Source organism: Suncus etruscus, chromosome 6, assembly GCF_024139225.1.
Source record: "Suncus etruscus isolate mSunEtr1 chromosome 6, mSunEtr1.pri.cur, whole genome shotgun sequence".
Lineage (NCBI taxonomy): Eukaryota > Metazoa > Chordata > Mammalia > Eulipotyphla > Soricidae > Suncus > Suncus etruscus.
The window spans coordinates 57,034,528-57,058,682 of NC_064853.1; the positions used below are offsets into that span (position 1 = coordinate 57,034,528).

General features: G+C 40.1%; 1 protein-coding gene across 4 annotated transcripts in view; it reads left to right on the forward strand.

Moving 5' to 3' along the window:
• TNIK (TRAF2 and NCK interacting kinase) overlaps positions 1 to 24,155 on the forward strand; it is a 420,827-nt gene that overhangs the window by 322,080 nt on the left and 74,592 nt on the right. For all 4 annotated transcript variants that reach the window (XR_007496767.1, XM_049775216.1, XM_049775217.1 and 1 more), the window contains exons 11-12: positions 4,697 to 4,763; positions 8,837 to 9,041. Coding sequence is in view for 3 of the 4 variants with exons in the window: in XM_049775216.1 (XP_049631173.1) it covers positions 4,697 to 4,763; positions 8,837 to 9,041 (272 nt within the window). In the remaining variant the exon portion in view is untranslated. The remainder of the gene's footprint in view (positions 1 to 4,696; positions 4,764 to 8,836; positions 9,042 to 24,155) is intronic.

Here is a 24,155-nt window from a genome sequence, read left to right on the forward strand (position 1 = left end):
CCCTTTTCCTCTGTTCTTCTTGGAACAGGAGGGAACAATGGAAGATGGTAGGTAGTACAGAGCAAGAGGTGCGCCCCATATTTGTTTTATTCTTTATTTTCATATTTCTGCCATTAATTTATGCAATGTGGCAAAGTATGGTCTAGGGTCTGGGGTGGTAGAGACAATGGGAGTCTGAACCAGTAAAGACAGTAGGGGATGAAAAGAAGGAAATTCTTTTGGGAGGTTCAAGGGCAGTGACTCTTCTACAGCTCACCAAGCTGACACTGAAAATAGTTTCATCAGATTACATTTAGGATATGGAAGTTGTGACACTTAGCCTAAAAGGGGGTCCATATCAAGGCTTAGTGAATCAAGAGAAAGGACATGACAGTCTGAACTCAAAGCAAAGGCAGCTCAATCTGGAGAAATTTAGAAGGAACAGGGAAGGCAAGATCCATAAGTCCAAGGACTGATATTTTTCCACTGTTGTTTTATTAGAATTAGTCTTGGGCCAAAATACATATACATGAATATATATGTGCACACACCCCGACTTAGTCCTGGCTCAGTGAATTCAGTGCTAAATCCTGATGCTATGCCTCTGAGGGAACAAATTGTGTTGACCACATGCAGTAATCTCTGTCCTATCACTTCAGCCCAAGGAAATCTATTAAGATGGTGTACCAGTCTTAACAACAATAAAAGACAACTTTTCTTGAAAGGGAAGATATTATACTGGGTAGCTAGAGTTGATTCAACTCTCACACTCTTGTTTTCATATTCAAATATTGAATTCAAATTCTAGCTGTATTCATTAGTAGTTGAATGAAGCTCACTCTAGTTTGTTCATCTTTAAAATAAAAGTGGGAACATCGTTATAATAAGTGCTGCCTGGCATCTGAGACCATTGCAGACAACCACACAGGCACGTTCACTAAATATTAATTATTTGTACTCAGACAATACTTGACTGACCTCTGATTTCTCTGTACTATTCAGGGTTGCTTTCTGAAAACTTGAGATTTTTAATCTAAGAATAAAAAAGAATCAAGTTTGTTCCTTGAGTTGCTTTCACATATTTGGGCCACAGACTGTTGATTGTGACTCAGATCTCACTTTCTCATAAAGATACTTTTTAATGTATTCATTATCTACAATATTAAGTAGTAGGTAGACTCAAGGGGTATATGGCAATTCAAGGAACCTAATTATATTTAGTTTTAGAGTACCAGAATCTTCTTATCTTCTTTAAAAAAAAGATTAAATGATATCTCATTTATTTGATATCTCATTTTAAACAACTGATTTAGTGTGTTCCCTCTTTTTTTATTTTATAATATTTTTTATTTTGACAAAAGTGGATTACAAATCTTTCACAGTAATATTTTAGGTACATAGTGACATTGAATCAGGGACATTCCCACCACCAATGTTGTCCTCCCTCCACCCCTGTTCCCAGTACGCATCCCATATCCCCCTTCATTGCACCCCGGGCTGGTAGTATAAGTGGTCCCCTCTGTGTCTAGCTTGTTGTAGATTGGTATCAATTGATTCTGTTGTCATTGGCTTTGGATTTGGTGTTTAAGTCTGATCATTTTTTTTATTTCTACTTAATATTCATATGACTGTTTGGTCTTGGTACCTTCCATTATTTCCTCCTCAATTTGTGAGTTAGAACAAATGGTTCAAGTTATGTAGTTCTGTTTGAAGGAAAGAAAAAATTAAAATGCGGCAAAAATCAAACAAGCAAAAAAAATGGGTGGAGTCCTTCTAGACTTAGAGGCTATAAATATCAATTTAAGAGAAGGGAAAAAGGAAGAAAAACATAACACATAATACAAAAAGCAATCAAACATAAAACCCAAAAAACACCACAGCAATAAAGACAACAACCAGACAATAACCACAGTCCTGAAATAAAAACAAAACAAAGCACACACACACACACACACACACACACACACACACACAACTAGGAAAATAATAGACAACAACAATAACAAAACCAAAAAAGAAATAATAATTTGTGCTTCTTTTTTTTTTTTGCATAGTCACAGTAAATATTGGGGAGATTAGAATGGGAATAACAATGGGCTCCGTACATGTTCTTTTACTCTACACTAGGTTCTTTTGTGTTGTCTGGAAACTTTCCACTCTGTTGTAGATGATAAAATCAGGCCTCTGTAGCTAGAGATCTTGGTGTTTGTACAGGTCAAAGGATTGAGCTTAGGATGAAGTCTTTCTTTACAGTTCTAGAAGTTCTGTTCCATCACTGTTGTTTTAATCAATCTTCTGTAGTTGGTGGTCTTGGTTTTTGCACCGATCCTAGGACAAAGCCTAGGATAGAGTCTTTCATTATGATTCCAGAAGATCTGCTCAGTTGCAGTTGTTTCAGTCAGACCTCTGGAATTAGAGATCTTGGTTGTTGTACAGATTGTAGGCCAAAGCCTAGACTAGGGTCTTTTTTATTGATCCCAGGATAAATTATGCCCAGTCATGGTTGTCATAGTCTTCTGTAGAGAGCAATCTGCTCCCTCTTATCCTATTTTAGTTTCTTTGTCACTTCAAAATCAGCTTTGACATTATCAGACAATTTTAATATGCATAGCTTTGTAAAAAATTTTTGCCTGCTATTTTTCTCCTTAAGATATGTTGACACATGCTAATTTAAGCCAGTCATATAAAAGCAATCAAACAAGACTCTGATAAAGTACTAAAATTGTGGAGCCTAACAAATGAAGGAAAGTTTTACACTGCACTGTAGAAGTAATTGTATTAATTGTGTACTGTTTTCCCTTGCTATACTTTTCTTTAATAGATAAAATTCCTGCCTTTTACTTTGAAGTGCTAGTTAAATTATTTCAGAAAACTTTGAAGTATTAAACTTTTAACTTGGAGTATTAAAATATATTGTAAAAATGCTCTCCTTTTTATTTTGGTGATATAATACTTAAAAATTAGTTACCTGAACTTTATACTGATCTAAATATAAAAACAAATAGGGTAAAAGCAATAGGACAATGGGTAGAATACTTGAATAAATAAGTCATTTTAAGAAATATACTTGAAGTCAACACTTTTGGTTTCCTTTTATTACCCTTTAATAACAACTAACTAGTACAGTAGTTAGGCATATCCATACTTAACAAATTCTTACTATGTGATTGCTGCCTCCTGGTGGCAACATCACCAAATTGCAATTTCAGTTTTTATTTTTTTGGCTCACAAATATGGCAAAAGTCATAAACACTAACCCACAGTTATGACTGGGTAATAGTGATGTGACATTCTTACTTGTTGAAAGCTATTCCCATGCCTCAATATCATCCACAGAAAATTTTTCAGTAGGTCTTTATAAGGATACACAGGCCATATCAGATTTGCCAACCTTTCTTCAATCATGTTTTCTACCCAGAGTATGATCCTCTCATGGCTCATTGTTTCCTGAGCATGTCATGTGCTGAAACCTCTATCCTGTGATTATGTTGCTTAATTTCCCTTCACTATTTTCATATGCCATTGCCTGGATAGGACCACTGACCTTCAGAACTGTGCTTTTTCTCTTTTCAAAGTTTTGCTGTTCTCTTTCCCTATTATGATCTGTAAATTAGCTGCTTCTTTGCCTAATAACTCATTGTTTTTTCATGCTCTTCTGTTTAGTACAGCAAACACTGGAAAGAACACCAATACCAAGCCAGAAAAGTTCTGAATTAATTCTGAGTCCAAATGTCAGATTGACCTTTGATTTAATGAGATGGCATTGATCATTCTTCTTCATCTCTTACCATCTTAAATCTTTGTTTGGAAAATGGGTATTATGTGAAAGGATTTTTTAGGAGAAATAAATGAGAGAGGACAGATAACTTTCAGCATGGTGACTGGCCAGGGAGACACCAAATAAAACTAAACTTCTTTTCCTAAGCTCTTATTATTTCCATCTCCACCATACCCATTAGATTTGTTCTTTCTCCATCTTGCCCATTTGATATTCTCTAAAGTAAAACTTCAATGTCATTATTGCATCCTAACTTGCATAACATATTATTGAATTACACTATGACAACCAGTCTTCATATGTCTAATATTTTACAAGATATCTAAAGTCAATTTGTAGATATGTAGAAATCATACTAAACTCTCTAGTTTAAAAGGGATCCTTTCATGGGAGTTCAAACACGTTAAAAAAGGTTTCGTTTTTTGTTTTTGTTTGTTTTGTTTATTGAGACCGTTGTGAATTACAAGTCTTTCACAGTTATATTTTAGGCATATAGTGACAGTGAATTAGGGCCATTTGCACCACCAGTGTTGACCTCCCTCCACCAGAGTTCCCAGAATTCATCCCATTTCTCCACCCTTAGCCCCCTGACCTACCAGTGTAACAGGTCCATTTTATGGTTAGATTGTTAAAGTTTGGGTCTCTTGATTCTATTGCCATTGACTTTGGCTTGGGTATTTAGTTCGACCATTTCAAAAGGTTTTATTTCAAATGTTTTTCATTTCTTTTATGTGAATCAGAGGTATTTGGGAGAGATACCTGGAGTCACTTGGGACAGTCACTAATGTTTCAAATGTTGTTAATATCATGTACCAAATGGAATCCCATTGGTGAGGATGAAGCATGGGTCATTTTAGGCCTCAGTTTACTCATATGTAAAATATGTGGTTTAATTGACTGAATATCATTTTTGCACACTAACTTCCTGAATCTTTGCAGATGAGACAGAATATGAGTACAGTGGCAGTGAGGAAGAAGAGGAAGAGAATGACTCTGGAGAGCCCAGGTAGGAGAGAAACCAGGCCCATTAATTTCCACATTCTGAATTGTGTGTGTGTGTGTGTGTGTGTGTTTGTAGTTCACTCCCTGTTTGATTTATATGTTCATTTCTAAGGCTCCAGCAGGTGGTCCAGCTTAATTTATTGCTTTGAACATACTCATTAATTTGGGGAAATTTCTTTTGGCACAGTCAAGAAAATACTGAAAAAGAAAGTCTATCTTGTCCCCAAGATTTATGGTCTGGATTGCAAGGGCCTGTTTCCTCACCTATGTAATGTATAGATTGGGCAGCAAGCAATTAACTGAATTATACATGACAGAAAAGAACCTAAAACTGAAACTTGCTGAAGATCTAAATGGTATTTCAAACTTAAATTATTCATTTTGTTACCTCATGCCTTGAAATGCATAGTTGGGCAGCCACTGTCTTGTCACAGATCCTTGCAGTTTTGCTACAGTCCAAGTTCCAAGAGGAACTGATTTTTAAGAAATCAAATTATACTCTAGTGATAAGCCCTTAAAAAGAAACTTTACATTCATTCTTTTTTGTCACATGTTTGACTATAGAAGCAAATGTTGATGTATTTGCTTCATCCCTGCATTTCACTTGACTTTCTTCTAGTCTATACTTATAAAGTTACTTAAAAATAATTAAATTGCACGTGCTTACAGGGCCTTGTACGTATTCAGAGTAAAGCACAGGTAAGTGAGCAAATAAATTTGTAAGGAAAATATCAAAGCAGAAGAGGGTCAGTGTGGTGCCTAAGTCCTCTTTCTCTAGTCTCACAAAGAGAGGAGCAAAGAAATCATAAGAATACTAAGAGCACTTCCCTGTACTGGTGAGTCGGAATTTTCTAATAAACAGCCATTTTCAGAAAGTGCTCATGGGTTCCTATTTTTGGTGAGCAGATCTTCCAATCTGAATTATTAATAAACAACCAGTAGAGGGAAGAATTGGGCCCATAAGGTCAACCACATGCTCCACACACTCTGCGGAATCAGGACTGAAAGAGATTCTTTTTATCTGATACTTGATGTGTTCAGCCACTCCTCTATTTCACATAAAGATAGTGACTACCAAGCAGTGATATGGAAATGAACCTGCATATAAAGCGAAGGGCCAGATACCCTGATTTGAAGGAATTTGAACTCTGTTTTTCCCAAATTCATTTAGATGGACATGCCAACCCTTCTGATCTTCTCCCTAGAACTGAGATAAACACTTCACAAACACTCGCATGCTAGGAGTAACTTAGTAAACTGTCCTAGACATGCCGCCTCAACCCTGTTCTGATTGTCATATGTCACTGTACCCCAGTGAGGATCCTGAGTCATATCCACCTTGTGCACATGTCTAATTAATCTTCATAAAATCTTAAAAAGTAAGACTGAGCTATAACACAGCAGGTAGGGCATTTGCCTTGCATGCAGCTGATCAGGGTTCGATTCCTGTCATCTAATGTGGTCCCCTGTGCCTGCCAGAACTAATTTCTAAGCTCAGAGCCAGGAGTAACTAACTCCTGAGTTCTGGATGTACCCTGTACCCAAGAAAATCCTAAAAATAAATAAAAGGGACCATAGTTATCTCATTTTAGAAATAAGGTGGTGACCCATGGGTGGCAAACTAGGATCACACACTCTTATTGAGTCATTGCACCGTTCAGGTTGCCTGAGCATTGGTGAATCTCATTAGGATGCCTTCTGTGACAGTGAAGCCAGAGGGCCCAAGCCTCACTGTCTTACTCACAGTATTTGGCCTCTGTGGACGTGGGCCACTTGGGGTGCTTATTTAGAGTTCTACCTAGCACTCTCAAGGAGGCTGGTTAATGAAACCATATATTATTTACCGACATCCAAACAAGGCCTTTCTGGGACATCCCACAGCTGTTATCTCCCAATACATACCAATCACCAATTCAATGGTCAGCAGCTCCCATGCTTCATTCATTGCACTCTCTTACCTTGTTCTCCACATGGAACTGCTCAAGAGCTAGAGTCTGAAAGTTATCTCTCATACCACACATCCATCAGGGAGAGGCTTTGAGCCTCTGTTTCCACTGCCTGTGCAAAGTACCCCACAGGTGGGCCACTTGTCCTCATGGCTATTGCAGATTGTCTCCAATTCATCCATTTCTTCCATTTTTAGGTGGCCTGCATGTCCCTCTGCATCTGCTCTGTCTCCACCTTCCTGTAGTGCTTTTTTCCTCAGGCACTCTATACTGGGAAGATGGCCCAGTTTCTCCAGGAAGCCATACCCAAAACCCGTGCCCTCTACAGGCGCTAGAATACCTGAAAGCTTTTCTTCTGCCTTACCACTGCTGCTCCACCTCTCAGTGCACTTATCATCTGACACCTAGCTCAGCAAGCCATTAAGTGCAGCTCCTGAGCCTCCTCTAGGCTTATCTGCTACAATGTCTGACTTTGACAGAGACTAGCCATGCTTGAAATCATGGTTGTAATTATTTTTCTACTTGTCTACTGTCTTCCCTACAGAGAGAATTTATTTAATTACTGATATAGTCACTACAGTCAAATACAGAACTGGCTACATAGAACTACATAATGTAGTAATACTATAAAGTGTTTCTCAACTGTTTCTGCACCTTGTTTCACACCTTGTCCTACCACTTGCTCTCCTAGTTTTGTGTTATATCCCCCTAATTACTTGAGGTTCACCTATTTACATAATGTTCCCCCCTTGGAATATTCATTCTTGGAGCTCAAGTTAGGAAGTGTGGACTTAAAGAGTTTCTTGCAAGTGAACATTGGTGGAAAAGCCGAAACACTGGTGCAAATGTGAAAAGTTGTCTTTGTGTGGACAGATAGGAGCCTGTTTTTACCACCACCCACCATTTGGCTTCTTGGTATAAACAAGGAGCTTATAACTGTGTTCACATGTTAGATGCAAATGGGACAGCCCTGGGTCACCAGACTCATCAGTGGAATTTCAATCTGATGTTCTCTGTCCTTTTGATTCCTCTGTTGTCTAGATACATGCATAAATATGCACACACACACACACACACACACACTTGTACTATTGTTCTATAATAGAGAAACTGAGGCCTGCAGGTTTAAAGGCTGGACTTAATCTCCTAAATTAAGTCCCACATGTACCTTGTGTACTTTCTTTCTCTTAATGGGCAGTGTAGCCAGACAAGCTCTGAGCTCAGGCTGGTGGCAAAGAGGTCACAGTGCTGCTTCTTTGTTGGGCAGGTGTATGGATTTTTCCTTCTATGAGCCGCCTGTTTATATATGACATCCGCCTATCTATGGCATCTTTAACTCGATGCCAGGAGTTAAGGTGTTACTCTGTGACAGCAATGCCCTGCTCTCAGTAGCAGAGACTCCTGACTGTTACCAAATGTTCATGGATCTGTTCCTGCTTTCCTGAGCCAGGAATGGAAACTGTCTGGTGCAGGCATGTCCACTGAAGCTTTAGAAACAGATACTTGTGAGGCCAGAGAGATAGCATGGAGGTAGAGCGTTTGCCTTGCATGCGAAAGGACAGCGGTTCAAATCCCGGCATCTCATATGGTCCCCCAAGCCTGTCAAAAAAGATTTCTGAGCGTAGAGCCAGGAGTAACCCCTGTGCACTGCTGGGTGTGACCCAAAAACCAAAAATTAAAAAAAATAAATAAATAAACAGATACTTTTATTGTACATGGTGTGATCAGAGGGTGATGTGACATCGGGAACTTGCCATCCCCCATCAGAATGAAGACTGCAGCTTTGCTGTATCTCCCTGAAGACAGAGAATGGCCACTCATCTCTGACTTTAAATATTTTGGGGGGTGAGGAGAAGCAGGTAAGGGAAGCTCCAGGAGCTTATTCTGAAGACTGTGACTTCATTCTTAAATGTGGGTGTTATTTTTCCAAATGGGTGTCCTAAAGACTCAGGAAGCAATGACCAAGATCCTGGGCAGGACCTAATCTCTCTCTCTCTCTCTCTCTCTCTCTCTCTCTAAATATATAGTACATATATTTAAAATATATTAATTAATTATAATTATTTAATATAATAAAATTATATCAGAATATAATATAAATATAAGATTTATACGAAATCTGTGCCCACAGCTCCATCCTAAACCTGCCTGGGGAGTCAACACTGCGCCGGGACTTCCTGAGGCTCCAGCTGGCCAACAAGGAGCGCTCAGAGGCCCTGCGAAGGCAGCAGTTGGAGCAGCAGCAGCGGGAGAATGAAGAGCACAAAAGGCAGCTGCTGGCTGAGCGGCAAAAACGCATAGAGGAGCAAAAAGAACAGCGCCGGAGGCTAGAGGAGGTGAGGGTGCCTGAAGCTAGCCATCTTCACCCTCGGCCCACATGCTCAAATGTGAGGGCTCAAATGCCCTCACATGCAAAGGCCAGCCCCACCTGGGGTGGGTGATAGGAAATGTAGTGACAGCCTCAGCCCTTTATAGCCCTGCTCAGTGGTCACCAGTGCCAGTCCAGAAATCCACACCTCTTTGCCAGCATACCCTACCCTGAAACTTCCTCAGTTTTCTAAGGCATACTGAATGATATTGCCTGTGTCTGTTTGACCTATCTCTAAGTTCCCTGCCGGGGAGGTGGGTTGTCATTGGAAGGAAGGAGTTGTCAAGCAGTGGGCAGAGGGGTAGAAGCCATGGACATGGATATTTGGCCACCTGGGCCAGATAGCTCAGTGCTAGCCCAAGGTTGTTCTGGGCATTCTGTGTTTCAGAGGACCACCAAGGTCACAACCAGAAGTGCTTAGGGCACTTCTTTAGCACCATACATAGCTGGCCATGCTCAGGACACCATGGTGTGTCAGTCTGGGCCTTATGCATGTAGCCCTAACCCATATGCTGTTCCCCAGGCCCTGGGAAGTGGGTAGGGTTGCCTTTAAACCTGGTGTAGCCAGACATAAATAGGCAGGAATGAAAAATAAACTAAAGAGCATCAATGATAGAGAGGTGGCAAATGGGTTAATATCCTGAGTAACAAGGCTAAGAAGTAAAATACCAAAGCATAGATAATATGACATTGGTCCTTCTTGTCAGTCCTTGCACACTGGAAAAACCATTAACCAAGTCCTGCCTCAGCCTGTGTATGTGTGTAGAGAGGGAATGTGAGATGGCTGGTGGAGGATTGAGAGTTGAAGTTTGTGTTGGAGTATATATATGCAATGTGTCTGTGTGTGCCTGTATTTCTGTGTGTTTCAATTCTCCCTCTCCTGCTAATGTTTCTATGCTCTGTGTGAAGCTGTATCCCTAGACCTGCATAGCACATGCCAAGGAGATTCATACCCAGGTGGGCTTTAGAGGCTCAGGACAGCCTCCTTTCCTGAATGCACTTCGAAGCCCCCTTCCTCTGCCAGATAGGCCAAAGCCTCAGACAAGCAACTAAGAGAGCTGAGTCCATGGAGAAGCTGGATAGCAGATAAAAATGCCACTAATGGTCCTGCAAGGGGAAGGTAATTGGATGGTTCTATCTGGCTCCTTAGTGACCATTTACAGGCATTCATTGCTTGACCAGGTGGCCTCTAAGGGTGAGGATGTGAAACAGATTGCTTTTAAATTGGAACATCTGAATTTAGACTCCTTGGTTCCAGTCAATAAGGGTCTCCTATTCAGGCTGCAGAAAATCCTGTAATGCCTGAAATACCAAACCAACAATATATAATTTTCAAATATGTATGCCAGAGACCAGGTAAGTGACTTTGTTGGCATCCAGATTACCATCATTATCTTTTCGTGTATATCCATAATTTTTTCTGCAATGTACATGAAACACCCATCTAATAGGTGAAATTGAGGTTCAGAAAGGGGGAAAAGTAACCATTTCCCAGTCATAGTTCCAAGAATGCAAAGACTTCAGAAGGTTTCTCTGAACCCAATATTCAGGCAAAGCATGCAGTGATAAGTACAGATCTAACCAGCTTTGAATGATGAATCTAAGAGTCCTTGTGAGCTCTGCAAGCAGCAGTATGAGAGGGAAACATTTTCTAACCCCAGAAGCCTGGCTTTGTGCTCAGACAAGGCCTGGGGGGACAATATGGGGTTCTGGGATCAAACTGGTCTGGCCATGTGCAAAGCCAGTGCCCAATCCACTGCACTATTGCTCTGCCCCCCATATGATTTTTTTGAATTCAATCACTAGAATAGCAGATATGAAGATAACATAAAGTCTGTTCAACATGCTATGTAAATTATCTTGTAGAACTTGAGATACAGTGGTCGCCATGCTAAAGATCACACATTTGAGAGACATGAGGAATAGCACAATGGGTCGGGTACTTGCGTTGTATATAACTGATGTAGATTTGATCCCTATCTCTTCATAAAGTCCTCTGAGACCTTCAAGAATGATTCCTGGGCATAGAATGAGGAGGATTTATGAGTCCTGCTGATTGTAGACCAAAAGAGAAGCCCAAATTTGAAAAATTTAAGATATGTGCATGTCATTTGCATTTGTCATTCTGCATTTGAGTGCCAAAGAGGTTAATGACTTGGTACAGGTCACACAGTTCAAGTAGAGACTAGATGTCAGACTTAAAGAATCCAATTCAAGAGCTCTATCTGTCTCCTCCCTGTAGCTGAAGTGGAGTCTATACTTTTACATATTCCCTAGCTATTCTCTCTTTCTGTGGTCTTTTATCCCGAATCTTGGCAGATTTCTGAGTAAGGGCAAAGAAGTTGCACACCGTAGGAAGTCAACTTTGAGTGGGTCTCAGGGTCTCATACTCGCAGTCAGCATGCCTTCTGGTTTCCTTTCTTATGGGATTTATGTTAAGAAGCCTCTTTCTTGGATATAAGTGCTACTTGAGGATCAGTGGGCCACATCCTTCCATGGAGACACACACATTATCTCAGCATTTGCTCAGATGGTGAATAAAGGAATGCAATGAACACAGGAACCTGCCCTTTGCGCCAGTGTGCTTGATTCTTGCATTTCACCAGGAGTGAGAATGCCTGGCACCACAGGGCATCTAGAGATTACACCAGATTTATCTTTAGAGCCTTAATTTTATCCTTTATGCTCAATATTGAAAAGAAAAAAAATATGAAGTATACAGAGCTCTGTAAATCCTGAATCTCTGAGTAATAGCATTCTCTGCTTTATGGACACTTCCCTCTCCTGCCAGCCTCCTGGAGGATAATAGCTTTGTGCAGGAACTTGAGTAGCATTGCAAGGCAAGCACCTTACCTTCTGTATTATCATTCCAGCCCCAAATTTGTTAAATTCCTACCTACCTCACCTCTATAAGCCTGAAGCATCCTAGTATAGTATGAGAGTCTGTTAAAAAAAAAAAAAACTGTATGATTGTTAGCTCTTGATTAACAGTGCCAGAAGAGTCACATGACAGGGACAAACACAAGAGAGTATATTTGTTTCTCTAAGCCAAATTGGAACCATTCAGTAAGGGAACCCATACCACAAATAACAACATTCCAAGATGCTGGTGTGTGGAGGTTCTGCCATGGATTTTGTAGCTCTGATTCCAGGAAAAATGTAGGAGATAATGTGGATCTTTGTTTGGTGCCTTAAGAGAGACTGCTCATTGAGTTCTCATCCTGTGGGGATGAGGAAAGTATTTAGAATTTAAAATTCTTTGTGAACTTTTCCGCCCTGCAGTCCTCACACGATCTACATAATGAAGTATCTGATTTCCTGGCAAACGTCAATATCTAACTATTAAAAAAATAATTTTGCACTCTCTCACTAGATAACAAGGGAGATTAAAATAATAGTTTTTCTAATACAAGTATAGGCTTCCCTATGTATGAAAAACACAGCCATTCAGCAAGTATTTATTCAAATGGTATTCATAACCTTTGCCAGATGGTCATGTGGGAAGGAATGGTGTACTGAAGAGAGAGATTAGAAAGGCTTGAGGTCAAGAGTGGATGCTGGGCAGCAGAGCCAGAATATGACTTTATGAAATTTCATAGGCTAAGTGAAAGAATTTAAATTTCATTTTGAGAATAGGAGGAGACCTGTTAAGGAAGTTGTCCACACCTATATCTTAAACATGAAACAATGGAAGTTACAAGGAATGTGATTGGAAAAAAAACCTCAAGTGAGGATGGGAGAGACATGTTCATCCTTAATCAGAAAGGGTGGCGCTTTGGGGTGCAGGAAGTGGAGAAGGAACTGGAAGTGGAGATAACTGGACATATTTGAGGGTGCTGTCTATAGAACTTGAGGAATGAGGAAATGACATGACTCAACAACATAGATAAAGAAGTTCAGACAGTCACAGAAGGTTGATTGTGCTGGACTGGAATGTCTGGGTGACAAACCAGGCTTGGAAGAAAAAGGGTAAAGTCAGAATGGGAACACAGTGAGTTTAAGATGCTTGTGAGGCAGCCTTTGGTAAAGCCAAGGAGCCAGTTGGATTTTGTAGGTTTGGCCACAGAAGATAGGTTGATGGAAAAAATGGGAATGATTAGTCTTTATTAACAGATAAATATACTGAGAAGAGAACAGACCTTGAACTTAAGTTGAGAACTCAGAGAAGGTGGAGAGCAACCTGACACAAAGGCAGTGTGAGATAAGGAGGTGTTGATAGTTACAGGGAAACCAGGTGTCCAAGCACAGCTTAAAGATAGTAGGGCCAACTGTGTAGAATTGTCCAAAGCTTAGTAAGAGAGCACCTTCTTTGAATATCCAACATAGAAAAAAATTAAAAGTATTTTTTGCTTAGTAAACACATGTTTATATTATTTTTTTGGAGGAAAGAAAACCACCTCTCATGAAGTCTGATCTAGATTTGGAGTAAAAGGTGTCAGTTACTTTGAACATAAGGGCTCCTTACCACAGTAGTATGTATATTCTGGTGCCTTTGCTAAAAAAACCTGCTAACTCCCACCCTCACTTCCTGAGTGCTGGAAGTAGGTGAGAGACAGAATTAGTCCTTACCACTGAAGCTGTTGTCCTGAGGATTAAACCAAAAAAAATGTACATGAAAGTACTTTGCTCACTGCCAGAGAGAATGTACTTGTGAAATTCAGTTCTAATATTATAAAGGATACCTATATTATGCTGCATCAGAGAGAACATTTCATAATTCCTTGCTCATCCATTTGAGCTTTTGTTCCCATTTTCAACATCCACATTTATTTGTCTGACAAGCCAAGTTCCAAAGAAACAAGGTCAAACAGAACTCGATCTCAACCCCTTTGTTGCTCTGCATAATTAGTTTTTGGAGTCTGACTGATTTCCCCTAGAGGATCATAAGTGTGAAGCATGGTGAGATGGGGAGAGAAGCAGGGTGCCCTCATATGGGAATCCTGAAAAACCCTGTGGGCAGAGAATTTGGGAAAAATCTGTAAAGAGGGATATTTGGGCTCATAGTTATCTTCCTTTTTCAGTTGTTTCAATTTTTTTGTGCCTCAGGTTTCTCATTTGCAAAATTTGAAAATATAGTAGTATTTATGTCCCAGAGTGGTGGTGAGGATTAAGTAAATTAATTCATAGAAAGCCTTAGACTAGTAACCGCAATCAGAATAAACTAATATATTATATATATATGTATATATATATAATATATGGTGGGGTTTTATTTTGGTTTGTTGTTTTTGCTTTGGGGCCACACCTGGCAATGCTCAGGGGTTACTCCTGGCTCTGCTCTCAGAAATCACTCCTGGTAGGCTTGGGGGACCATATGGGATGCCAGGGATCAAAGCTGGTCTGTCCTAGGTCGGCCACATGCTAGGCAAATGCCCTACTTCTATGCTATCACCCCGGTCCTATAAGGTATTATTTTATTGGAGTCAATAACTTTTTTTGAAGTTCAGAGGTACATTTTCCCAAAGTCAACACTCATTAATGTACAATAGCAAATTCTTTGAACGTATTAAAATAAATCTCAGGGAAAAATTCATTCAGGCTTTGGTAAGAATGTTAGACATATATCATAAAGATGATCAGAAAGACTGGTTAGCCAGCAGATATACCATTATCCTCATCTGTAGAGGAATCAAGTCCTGTTAAGAATTTGTTTAGGGGGAAAAAAAAGAATTTGTTTAGGATTCAAGCCCTAAAACTATGGGTAATTCCAAGTCTTCATGTACTATGTTTTTCATAATACATACATACCTTAATAAACTTTCAAATTAGGCATAGTAAAAGATAAACAGCAAAAACTATAATAAAACAAAACAATTACCATGTTTTAATAAAAAGTAATGTGAATGTGGTTTCTTGTACATCTTAATCTTTGAATTGTGATTGACCAAAGGTAACTAAAACCAAAACAAGAGAAACTGCAGATAAGAGAGGCTGCACTGAGAAGGCAAAGTCCACCAGCTTTGAAAAAGTGGATACCAAGTTCAGTTTTAATTTTGTAGCCTGGTACCTATGATTTGATCCTCCTTACACACCCTGACCCCCTATAGACACAGTAAAGAATTTTGTTTGAAGGCTGTTGTGAGATGTTAATGGCATCACCTGCACATTAAAGCTGGTATAATGCCTGACTAAATCGACAGTATTACTAGAAAATATTTTATTGTCACTTTAAGATTGGTGTTTGTAAAGTTATTGACTTTGTTGCTTGTGTCAAAGATTTTCTGTACACTATAAACCAAGCTTGGGGGGGGGTGTGGGAGGCTGAGGTGATAGTTCAGAAATTAGAAGGTATGCCTTATCTGACCTGTGCTTAATTCTTGGCACTACTTGGCTCCCCAAGCATCATCAGGAATAGATCTGGAGACCCACAAGCACCATCTGGTATGGCCTTAATGGTCCTCAGCACCAAGGGTCAGAGCAGTACCACATTCTCAGGCCCATGCATCAACCAAAAGTAACTGATAGCCAAGAATCACTGGAAGAAGCTCCCAAACTAGGCTCCCTGAGGCTTCCATTGCTTGGAAGTTTCCCCTTCTGCTCCCACCAAATTAAGTTTTCCATTCTCTCTAAAAGGCTTTCTTTGTTGTTGTTTTTGTTGGGAGCTTTTTTGCAGGGAGCACCACACCCGCAGAACTCAAGGGTTATTCATGGCTCTGTACTCAGGAATGATGCATGGCATGAGATGCTGGGATCAAACCTGGGCCGGGTGAATGAAAGGCAGGCTTCTATCTGCTCTAATATTGCTCAGTCTTCCTCTTAAGGGCCCTTTTCAAAACACACCCCTCTCAGGGCTGGAGAGATAACATGGAGGTAGGGCATTTGACTTGCATGCAGGACAGTGGTTCGAATTCTACATCCCACAAGGTCCCCTGAGCCTGCCAGGAGCGATTTCTGAGCGTAGAGCCAGAAGTAACACCACAGCGCTGCTGGGTGTGACCCAAAAACCAAACACAAAAACGAACAAACAAACAAAAAAAACAGAAAACAAAAAAAAGCCACCCCTGTCTGTATGTCTTGTTACAATATTTTTCTGGTGTTTCCATCATAAGATCAGCTGCCACCCTAGAATTTCTCCCAGCAGAGCTTTTCAGTCCACTCTCTAATCAATATTTCTTGGGTCATTTTCAACATGTGTCATCATGGCACCATGCTCCAAGGAGCATGTTCTAGCACCTTAACAAAACCTTCAAAAGAGGGAGATGTTGAGTTGTCCAAGTGTACACACCACAGACCCTTATTTGAAACCCTTTTACTGAAAAAGAAGAAAGTCAAGGACAAATAGGCAAGAGGCTGCCAAGGGTTGGCGTCTGTCTTTGCCACTTAATGCCTTTGTGGTCTGGGGTAGACATGACTCCTCTCTGCCTCAGTTTGCCAATTTATGAAATAGATTATTGTCTAAGCCATTAAGGGGCTTGATGGAAAGTACTTCAAACCGTACCTGACAACAAGTAAGAATCTGAGTCAGTGAGTTCATGAGCAGAGTTGTACAGAACAGGCGGCATCTGTTTTCCGTGATCTGCCTTGTTGCTACCCTGAGTCATCTCTTTTCTGGCAAAGGACTTACAGTGCAGGCAGCCTGTGCCAGCTCAGTGGTGGCCTCAGGAGACAGGAAAACCAGCAGGGTCTGTCATCAGCAATACATTCCCACCCACCAAATCACTCTCCCAGACCCTCGGCCCAAAGAAAGTTTCATGAGCAAGCTGACCACCCCCATTTTGAGGCCTGGTGTGTTAATTCATTGGCACTGCTGAGAAATGTCCTTTAATTTACTTAATCATTAACTGTAGGCATCATAATGTGTCCTGTGCACAGCAGCCACTGGTGGGGGGTAGAGCAATGCTTTATTCCTGGATGTCGTTAACAGAGCTAAGACTAGGAGCTCTCAAGCCCAGCACTTGCTCTATTATTTCAAGAACTGAACATAAATTATGAAGCAGCCAGGAGCCTGCCAGGCAATCTGGATGCTTATTGTCTGGGGCAGCACCTGCCCACAGGCCTCTGACCGTGACTTGCAGGCATTTGGGCATATAAACTGGGCTTATGTTCCAGGAGGCCCTGGGTTTGCATGAGTTATACCAGGTGTGCCATGGCAATGGATCCCAGCAGGTCTTCTTGTTGTAACTTAAATGCTATGTTTCTGGAGGTCTGTTACTGTCCACCAGGTCACCTGGATCCTGTGATAAGAGCGGTTTCTGCCCACATGAAGAAGTTGAAATTTACTGTAGCTTAAAATTCTACAGAGAGGACCTGGGGAGAAAGTACAGTATTCGTATAAGTGCTTTGAATGCACCTGACCTGGATTCTATCCTCACCAACACATAGTCACTCAAGCAAGCAGCACTGTATGTGGCCCTGGAGGTCCCCAACTAAGCACTGTCAGGTTGGCCCTGGTAACCCCTTATGACCAAGGACCCAAGCAACTTTACATCCTCCAGTCCTTGCTATGAATTGCTGGCCTGCTTGGATAAGCAGCACCAGAAACAGAGGTCAAATATTGGAATGATATTGGGATTCTTCCCTTCACCTAAATGTGCTCCTGCAACGCCAATGAATGGGAAATATACACCTTGTATTTTACACTTCCTGCACTTCATACCAGGAAAAGAAAAGGCCAGCTGTGGCACTGGTGACCTGGTCGCTGTTAGAGCCATGGCAGATAGATAGTCAGAGGGATCATCGGTGAGAAGACAGTGGGGACATAATCTGTCTGCCATTGTTTCTAACAAAATGGTTTCACTTGGAAGTATTAGTTCATATGACATTTAAATCACATTGTTTTTATTAATTTTTGTTTCTTTCAGTGAGCTTTATGAAATAGAGCGCAGGGAACATAAGAGACCTCAGAAGTGATCTAAGCCAGTTCTACTCTTATAAAGAATTCCCTTGATGCTATACATCAGAGTGATTTAACTTATTAATATATAATCTCTGCTTATATATTTAGAGACAAAAATAGATCTGTTCTATTTTTGAACAATTCCTCATGCTAAAATAAAGTGTCCTGTTATTAACACAGGTCTTTTTTTTACATTATTACAATATTTAAGATAAGAAAGTTAAAATGCCTTCCACATTAGTTACAGAAACATTTGAGCATTCTCCCAAAATGCCCTCTGTAGCATCATTCTTATCCAGAAGTGCTGGACATACTTTTAACAGACAGTGAGTTAATAGTGTTAACTAATCATGTTTTCTTAGGATTCAGTCTGCAAGTCTCATAGTAAGAGTTCAGAGTGGATTTAGTAGTTATCTGTGCACTTACTTTGAAACTAACCTACAGAGAACCATGGGAACTCAGGATATCCTTTGCTCCTTTCTGTTTTCTGTTTGTTTGTTTGTTTTAGTGTTTCCCAAAATAGATACTTCCTGAGGCGTGTTGCTATAATGAGTGGTATTAGTGGCACCAAGTACAACGGGAAGTACTTTCTATTTGTTCATTTAAATAATTAGATTTTCAGGGTACATTGAGTGATTTTTTTTTCTGGAAAGAGACTATAAACTAAATCAGTAGAGGAATGTTTTATAGATACCCAAGAAAACCTGAAGAGATAGTCAACCTGGCAAAACTATTGCTCAGAAATAATAAAGAACACATATTCTTGCTTTGGGAGAAGAAGGAAGACCAGAACTCAGTCAATTCAGAATTTTCTTTTTTCTTCTATATGTTTAAATATAAGTTTGGTACATATGTATTCAGACTGTGCTTAGCCATAGAGCTGCCAGTTCATCAAAAGTTGGCCTAAAAGTTCAAGGATGAATTTCATGTTAGCAGTTCACTTTATAGAAAATAATTCTGTATAGGGAAACTTTAGTTTATAAAGTAGGTGTAAGTGGAAAACAATGAGGTACGGCTAGCCTACTACTTTCTACAGTGGTTCTCTGGTTACTAGTATCAGATAGTACCAAAGGAAAGATAGAAAGAGGGGAAATGGTCACCTGATGCTATATAGTTTACTTTATCTAAAAATAAATATCACCTTACTTCTTTTAAATCCACATAACCAAGATTGAAATACAGAAAAAGAGTATAATGCTGGCTTCCTTCCCATTTAGAGCTGAATGACCTTTTCCTAGGTATTGGCTGAAACTGAGTGTGTCTCAGTTTCATTGTCTATCAAATTGGGATATTGATCGTAGCTTTTGCCTCAAAGAATTATGAGATTTGAGTACATTTATTTGAATTGAATGTTTATATAGTCCAGAGCTAGGTTCTACCAAATATGTATGTTTGTTCTTGCTATTAATAATCACTATTCTTTTTATTCTGATTACTTTGTCATGTTGTAGGTTTAGAAGGGGCCAGATAGTACACCCAACCTTGCTTGCTCTTGCCTCTTTCCTATAAAACAAGATTTTGAATCGCAGTGTTAGTTATGAGAAAATGTTCTTGCCCTGCAGTAGTCTGTCCAAAATAGAAATTCTAGCAAATTTATAATGGGCAGATAGAATGCTCAGAAGCTTGAAAGCTCTGGTTACAAGTTTAGCTCTCATAAAGCTGATACAGAGCAGCCCTATTTAAGTGAAGACCAAGTGTGGTGTGTGGTGGATTCAAAAGACCACACTGAGTGCTTTCATTCTCAGAGCCTTTGAACAGAAAGCACCTGTGTCAAGGGGATGGTTTGAGATACTTCCCAAGAAACCTGACCTAATCCTGTGCCAGCTACTGGCTTGTCCTCTGAAGGCCAACTCGGGTTTTCCTGCCAGTGGGATCCCCTCTCCCCACTTTGAGGAGGTCACCCAGGATGAAACACTAGAGAAGCTCTCCAAGAGCAAATCAAAATTCTACTTCATTTCACTGCTCTTTCTGAATTGTTAGTTCTTTTCAATAGAGCATACTCCTGCCAGAGACTCTTAGAATGAGCAGAATGTGAAATTCCTACACATGTGTCCTCACTGATGATTCAGATGAAGTTGTCAATAATCAAATATGTTCTGAGCATGTGGGCAGATGTTCTTGTATGAGTGGTCACAGGACTGCTGTCAGGTCTGAGATTGGACATTTTCCAAGGGTGTGCTTTCCTTTAAGCCCTGTGTGCCTCTTATCTGCAGCCATCACACAGCTGTATGTACTGCCAGGCAGGTAGCAGTTACTAAAAAACAAATTTATTTTTGCAAATTTAGAGATAAAATTGACTTTAATAAAGTGATTTACTTATAAATCAGGCAGCAACCCTTCCAAATAAGTAGAAGGGCTCTGCATGACTGAAGATATAGGATAGCAGGTATGGTACTTGCCTTGCACATATCCTTGCCTTGCTCACATAAAATCGAGCTTTGACCCCTGGAACCCCATAAGGACCCCTGAATACCACTACGAGTGATCCCAGAGCACAGAGCCAAAATTAAGAACATAGCACTGCTTGTTGACCTAAGAAAGAAAGAAAGAAAGAAAGAAAGAAAGAAAGAAAGAAAGAAAGAAAGAAAGAAAGAAAGGAAGGAAGGAAGGAAGGAAGGAAGGAAGGAAGGAAGGAAGGAAGGAAGGAAGGAGGGAGGGAGGGAGGGAGGGAGGGAGGGAGGGAGGGAGGGAGGGAGGGAGGGAGGGAGAGAGAGAGAGAGAGAGAGAGAAAGAAAGAAAGAAAGAAAGATAGAAGAAAGTAAGGAAAGAAGTAAAGAAAGAAAGAAAAAAAAGAGACAGAGAGAGAAAAAGAAAGAAAGAAAGAAAGAAGAAAGAAAGAAAGAGAGAAAGAAAGAAAGAAAGAAAGAAGAAAGAAAGAAAGAAAGAAAGAAAGAAAGAAAGAAAGAAAGAAGAAAGAAAGAAAGAAAAGAAAGAAAGAAAGAAAGAAAGAAAGAAAGAAAGAAAGAAAGAAAGAAAGAAAGAAAGAAAGAAAGAAAGAAAGAAAGAAAGAAAGAGGAAGGAAGGAAGGAAGGAAGGAAGGAGAAAGAATGAAAGATAGAAAGATAGAAAGAAGAAAGAAAGAAAGAAAGAAAGAAAGAAAGAAAGAAAGAAAGAAAGAAAGAAAGAAAGAAAGAAAGAAAGAAAGAAAGAAAGAGAGAGAGAGAAAGACAGAAAGAAAGAAAGAAAGAAAGAAAGAAAGAAAGAAAGAAAGAAAGAAAGAAAGAAAGAAAGAAAGAAAGAAAGGAAGGAAGGAAGGAAGGAAGGAAGGAAGGAAGGAAGGGAGGGAGGAAGAAATGAACAAAGGAATGAAGGAAAGAAGGAAAGAAGGGTGGAAGGAATATCTGGAAGCTGGAAGTATATACTGATATAAACTAAAAGGAACTCTTATCCACTGCTGGTGGGAATGCCGTCTAGTCTAACCTCTATGGAAAGCGATATGGAGATTCCTCCAAAATCTGGAAATCGAGCTCCCATTCAACCCATCTATTCCACTCCTAGGGAGATATCCTAAGAACACAAGAATACAATACAAAAACCCCTTCCTCACACCTATATTTATTGCAGCATTATTCACAATAGCCAGGTTCTGGAAACAGCCAAGATGCCCTTCAACAGACGAATGGCTAAAGAAACTTGGTACATATACACAATGGAATATTATGCAGCCATCAGGAGAGATGAAGTCATGAAATTTTCCTATACATGGATGTACATGGAATCTATCATGCTGAGTGAAATAAATCAGGGGGAGAGAGAGAGAGACGCAGAATAGTCTCATTCATCTATGGGTTTTAAGAAAAATAAAAGTCATCTTTGCAACAATCTTCAGAGACAATTGAGAGGAGGGCTGGAACTTCCAGCTCACTTCATGAAGCTCACCACAAAGAGTGGTGAGTGCAGCTATAGAAATAACTACACAGAGAACTACCAGAATCATGTGAATGAATGAGGGAACTGGAAAGCCTGCCTGGAGTACAGGTGGAGTGGGGTGGGATGGAGGGAGATTTGGGACATTGGTGGTGGGAATGTTGCACTGGTGAAGGGGGTGTTCTTTACATGACTGAAACCTAATCACAATCATATATGTAATCAAGATGTATAAATAAAGGGAAAAAAAAGAAAGGCTAATAAAAAAAAGTATTAATGAGGGAGAATGCCCTGAAGCAATTCAGGGGAAACTATTGTGCTCTTTTGCCCCAAATTTCTTGTTGGGGTCATTTTCATAAAATCTGTGTACCTGCCAGGTTTAGGCTCTGAAGGAAGTTAAGCTTTCATGGGAACCAAATACAGGCTTTTTCCTCAAGAGCTGTTCTGTTATTTTAAAAAAGTTTGTCAAGTGACTTATTTACTTGCTTGATAAGGGGGTAACTTCCATTTCCACACATTGCAATGTGTTTCCTCAAGCTGCCTGACACACAGGAGGAAAGAGCTAACATTTTTCTGTAGAGGCATTAACATTGAGATACAGCAGCTGGAAATTGGCAAGGTGCCTTCAGAAGCCTGGGGACGTGATTTATTTTTCCAACCTCGCCACAGGAACCCACAGCCCTGGCAGATGCCTGCCTGTGTTAGCTGCAGATGATCCGAATGAGATCATTATTAATTATTATTCACTTTTGAGTGTCTTTCTCAGAAACTACAGAGTATTTGGGAAACCCCGGCCCTCTTCAGTTGCAATCAATACTGCATATACCTTTTACAGGGACCTGAGTGGCACGTAATTATAAAACAGTATTGATTCCTGGCAAAGGAGTTGAAAATGTACAAATCTGTCACATATAAATCAGTTAAAGCTTCAGAAACCTTGATTACTTTTTCCCCTCAGGAAAGAGACCAATAGTGAGAGCAAAAACTTGAAATGTAGAAATATGTGATAAAACAAAGTAATCCATATTCTATGATTTTATGAACAAGGTGGGAGCCCCTATTTAAAATATAAGAATTTTTTTTCACAAAAAAAGATACAAAAGGGGGCCGGGCGGTGGCGCTGGAGGTAAGGTGCCTGCCTTACCTGCGCTAGCCTAGGAGACGGACCGCGGTTCGATCCCCCGGCGTCCCATATGGTCCCCCAAGCCAGGAGCGACTTCTGAGCGCATAGCCAGGAGTAACCCCTGAGCGTTACCGGGTGTGGCCCAAAAACCAAAAAAAAAAAAAAAAAAGATACAAAAGAAAGAAAGGGGGTGTGTGTGGCAGGTAGTTTTTTTGTTTGTTTGTTTGTTTTTTGTGTTTGTTTGGTTTTTGCATCGGTGCAGCAAAAGTTGGGAAAACAGAAAGGAAAAATCTTTGGCCTAAGAACAGGAGACCCTATCCATGAAGTATCCTGCCATAGACCAACTAGAGGCTCTGAGCATACTGTTGTCTCACCCCAAAAGTTTTTCTTTGTGGTCCCACTAAAAGTTCTTCTCATAGTTCTTATAGTCAGGTTTCTGTAGTTAGAGATCCTGTTTTTTTGTCCAATTCTATGTTGAAGTCACGGTGTCATGGAGCATCTTCTGGTTTCATCTCACCATTAGATGACAATGCAGGGTACCCTGCCCTAAAATCAAGTTGTTGCTGTTTCCAAGTCATCCAGATGTCATATGAACCCACTCTGGAGCAAGTCGGTGCCAGAGCAACATTAGAGTCTGCACCAGTATGAGTTCAATTCCTGGTACTGCTGCAGAAAACCTTGCCAGTTCCATACATGGAATTCAAGGTTCAGAGGTGAATGGCCACTGTCCAATTGTCTGAAGCCTGCATCAAATTACTTTGTTTTACCACATATTTCTTCATTTTTTCTATAAAATTAAGGATAAATGAAAAAAAGAAAGGCTGGGGGCCAAGGACCAAGTAGTCTCAGATACATTGGTGGAGAAAAAATAAGGACAGAACTAAATATCCAAGCCAAAGACAACAATAGAGCAAGAGACCTAAACTTTAACAATCTAAATTTAAGTGGACCTGTTATACTGGCAGGCCAGGGGCAACATGTGGTGATACAGGATGCACTCTGGGTTCTTTGGTGGAGAGATCAACACTGGTGGTGGGAATGGAATGGCCCTGACTCACTGTATTTCTGAAATTCGACTATGAAGGACTTTGTAAATCACATTGGTTTCAATAAAATAAATTAAAAAAATAAAAACTTGAAATGTTAGCTAAATCAGGGCTATTTCCTGCCAGGAACTAGATCTGTACATATAATTATTTGATTCTCTATGCTGGCATTAGAGTGTTGGAAATATCTGTGTTGAGTCTCTATGCCAA